We start from the raw sequence: 3,857 nt of genomic DNA, 5'->3' as shown, positions 1-3,857 counted from the left end.
AGAGTCTCCTGATTGGGCAGAGGGTTCGACTAGATGACCTCCAAGGCCCTTTCTAACTCTGTTATTTTGAACTCCCATCTCTTCTCAGGGAAGGAATCCAATGTAACGCATACACACGCACACATACACACCCCAATTCAGAGCTTGGTTCTGGGAGAGCTTTTCTCCCTACAGACTAACATCTATGGCAGGGGTAGGCCACCTTGGCTCTTTTAGGACTCGTGGACTTCAACTCCCAGAATTCCTGAGCCAGCATGGCTCAGCTTGGAAACCTCTCCCTTTCCCCTCAGCATGGCTGGCTCAGGAGTTCTGGGAGTTGAAGTCCACAAGTCATAAAAGGGCCAAGTTTGCCTACCTCTGGCCTAGGCCTAGGCCGCTTCATGACTTGTGCATTTCAACTCCCAGAATTCCTGAGCCAGCATGGGGGAACTATGGCCCCTTCATGACTCGTGGACTTCAACTCCCAGAATTCCTGAGCCAGCATGGCCCAGCTTGGAAACCTCTCCCTTTCCCCTCAGCATGGCTGGCTCAGGAATTCTGGGAGTTGAAGTCCACGAGTCATAAAAGAGCCAAGGTTGCCTACCCCTGCACTAGATCCTTTCCTGGCCAGATGGAGGATTCCAACTCTGCATGCCCCTATAGCAAGCCTGGTTCTGACATTCGGTAACACCTGTTCCCAAAGCCAAGAGTCTTCCTTAGAACCCAAGGCCTGGATGCAGCCCAGCCAAGCTCTAGATCTAGTTGCTTTCAGGAATTGGAATTCAGTTGCATCAGGAATTGGAGAAAAAAAACCCAGTGGCATTGACTCCTTAGTGGATTTGTGTGTGTTCTCACATTTGCAGGTTTCCTAAAAGAGATTCTTGGTGACCGTGGAAGACCAGCCTTTTTTGCTTTACGTCCCGGAAGGGAGCGTCCTATGAAACGTCTGGCGATGCTTAATAGAGACTCAGGCTTTGTGATCCCCTCCCCGCCGCCGTGCTTCTCTTTGTGCTAGAAGCAGCAAGTTGTGTTAAATGTCACTTTTTTATGTGCTCAATTATTGCTGCCGGGATCTCCTTCCAAGGATTTTGGTACCCTGCTCACAGCAACTCTAGGGGACCCACTGACACAAGATGCAACAAGGGCTCCTAGCAACTTTCTCTTTGAGGCAAACTCTCCAGTGATCTGATTAGACAGATTGTCCGTGTGGACCTCAGTTGAGGCTAACAGGAAGCAGGTCAAAAATCTGGGAAGGAACTTTGGATGCATTTATTCTCTCTCATTCTACAGAGTTTGGGAACCGCTCTTCTATCCCAAAATCTGTCCTGGTACTTTTTAGCCAGATCTTTGTGTGCCATCCTCAATATAAACCTTTCCTTTTGCGCCATCTGCGCTGCTTCCCCTGAAAACTTTTGCAATTGCCAGGATTGTACAGCAAACCTCCGGGCAGGATACTGTCCCAGAGGAAGTCTCCCCCTCCCTCCCCGCCTCGCAGGCAACCCAGTCCTGTTGGGCCAGAGGAGGTGAAGGTGAGTTTCTGCTTGGGGGAGGCCATCCATAGCCCGCCCTCCCCATGTTAAGGGATCTTGACACAGCTGTAGTGAAATTCAGGGATGGGATGGCTGTGGGGGTCCAGGGCCACAGACGCAAGGTAGCCTTCCGGCTGCGTGTGGTCAGCTCCAAGCCATATTGAAGGGTGGGGGGGGGGAGAGAGAAAGATGAAGTTGGGGAGTGATGAAGAGGACCCCCCCACTTCCAAATTGTCTTGAGTCAAGCAATGGATCACTTACACGTAGTTTGCTCAATAAGGTGCCATTTGTAGTAAATAATGTATCACACTCCAGCTCTCTTTATTTTTTATTTTTTATTTTTGTAAACTTCAGTTTTGCCAATTTTGTCAGAGAAACGTTGCGTCGTTCCTAAGTTCAGTGTATTCTGCCCAGAGTCACTTTGTGCGAGATGGGCAGCCATCTAAATTTACTAAATAAATAAATAAATAAAATCTAAATCTATCCACCTCTAAAACTCTTGTGTCTGTAACCTTTAACTGGGGGAAAGGGTACATCATAGTCCAAAACCTTTTAAACCAGTATACGTCAGGCGGGCTAACTTACAGAGTGTCTCCAAAATCTGGGAAATATAGCTCTGGTAGAATTGAAATCTGGCAAATTTTATAAAATATTTTACGATTAACAATTAGCGTTTTGTGATGTAATAAAAATGTCACAAATTTTTTCCTCTGGTCAGTGTTTTTGTGCTATACAATTCAACATGGGCTATTTCCAAGGCCGATACATCTCTGAATATCACCCTGAATTTTTAAGAACTTTTCAAGTATGTTAGAAGCTCTGCCATTCTCGAAGTTATTGAGGAATCTGGCAAGGAAATATTTCTAAAACAATGACCCATCAGGGCACGGGTTGTCTAGTAAATAAATAAAATTCACTGGGTGAATTAGCATAAGGATCTTTATATGTTTTAACAGAAAAATGGACCAGAGAGGAAAGATTAATGTTCTTTCGTTCTGTGCCATGAATCTATAGATTTATTCAGCGTATTTTTTTTAAATGGCAAGAAATCTAGTAATTCTTTAAAGATCTGCTATTCCATAAGCTTTTGTTGATCACAGACTTTAAGGTGCCTACAATTATTTTTGTTTTGATGCAGAAGTTAATATAGCTTCTGGACATTGGTTCAGGACTAGCCTTAAATGCATCATGTAGTTAATTCCTAATTAGGAAGATTGGGATCAGAAAGTGACCTCAGGCTGGCATTGTGAGGCTGGAAGTTCGCACACCAATTTGAAAGGATTAGCAAGATCTTTGGGGTTTTATTCCTCTTGAGCATGGAGTAACCAGAGCTGGAGTAACCACTATCTTGCCATTAATTACTTGACCAGGCCAATTAACCAGCTAGTCCCCTACAGTTTTTAAATATTTCTTGGGGTTTGAAGGCTGGAAGAACGCGTGGGAGAAAGGCGTTTGATGCTCAGTGTGCTACAGTCCTTTGAATGCCACCAGGTGGGTGTGATAACTCTGCAAGAAAAGCTTATGGAAAGATTTTATCAGAAGCCCCCGTTTTATAGAAAGAATGATGTGATCTTTTTCAAAAAAGCCTATCCTATTCATGCGTTTTGATTTTATACACAAGCGGGATTCTTGAAAAAGTTTCGTACTAAAATGCAACCTATGAAACTTCTTGTGATGACTGTGGTGGGGTCATCCAGTGGGAAGGAATGGAGACTCACGTTGTGTTAACGCTCAGCCTTGAGGCACCTCTGAGCAGAGGGGCTTGAGGTGAGCAGCGGGCACAAGGTCTTGCCCTCGTCTTTGGGGTGATGTGCCAAGGACGCACGCCCCAAAGAGGTAGAGCTGGGGCAAGCTTCAGCTTTAAGAAAGCTGAAATTTATATGGAATTAACACTCGAGATGGTTGCTCCTCCTGTGTTTAACACTGGTCCCTTTTTGTCATTTACAACTGAGGGGGGGGGGCGACAAGGAAGGGCTCTAGGATTTCTGAAGGGGGAAGGCTGCCCGCACACTACAATCCTGGCTGGAATAACCTGCACAACATCACTTGAGTAACTCACAGCCCAGCAAAAACAAGTCTTTTATCGTTGGTTGGCTCCTTGGCCAAATGCCATTGCACAAAAGTCACCGCACGAAAGGAAAAGGATGTGCCCAGGGCCGCCACACACACACACACACACACCACACAGTTAAGCAGGAAGCAGAGGAAGTGTGCAGTGGAAAAGGGGGATGAGGGTGCCAGGCAGGACAAACCCTGAATAGCTCCTCCCAGCGAGGAAAGCTGCAAAAAAGGGAAGCAGGATCTTCCTCTACATTATTGTCCAAAAATGAAATTTGACTTCTGTCTTCT

General features: G+C 45.7%; 1 protein-coding gene across 1 annotated transcript in view; it reads left to right on the top strand.

Annotated features, from left to right (window-relative positions):
- The window catches only part of LRRC74B (leucine rich repeat containing 74B), a gene marked incomplete at its 5' end in the record, with an annotated part of 14,359 nt that extends 12,899 nt beyond the window's left edge, over positions 1-1,460 (top strand). Inside the window, one exon of the mRNA XM_015827694.1 lies at positions 843-1,460. Coding sequence (XP_015683180.1) covers positions 843-851 — 9 coding nt within the window. The remainder of the gene's footprint in view (positions 1-842) is intronic.
- Between the last annotated feature and the right edge of the window lie 2,397 nt (positions 1,461-3,857).

The sequence above is a fragment of the Protobothrops mucrosquamatus genome, unplaced genomic scaffold, assembly GCF_001527695.2.
Source record: "Protobothrops mucrosquamatus isolate PMUCROS unplaced genomic scaffold, P.Mucros_1.0 scaffold3878, whole genome shotgun sequence".
Lineage (NCBI taxonomy): Eukaryota > Metazoa > Chordata > Lepidosauria > Squamata > Viperidae > Protobothrops > Protobothrops mucrosquamatus.
This window is presented reverse-complemented; position numbering and strand designations above follow the sequence as displayed.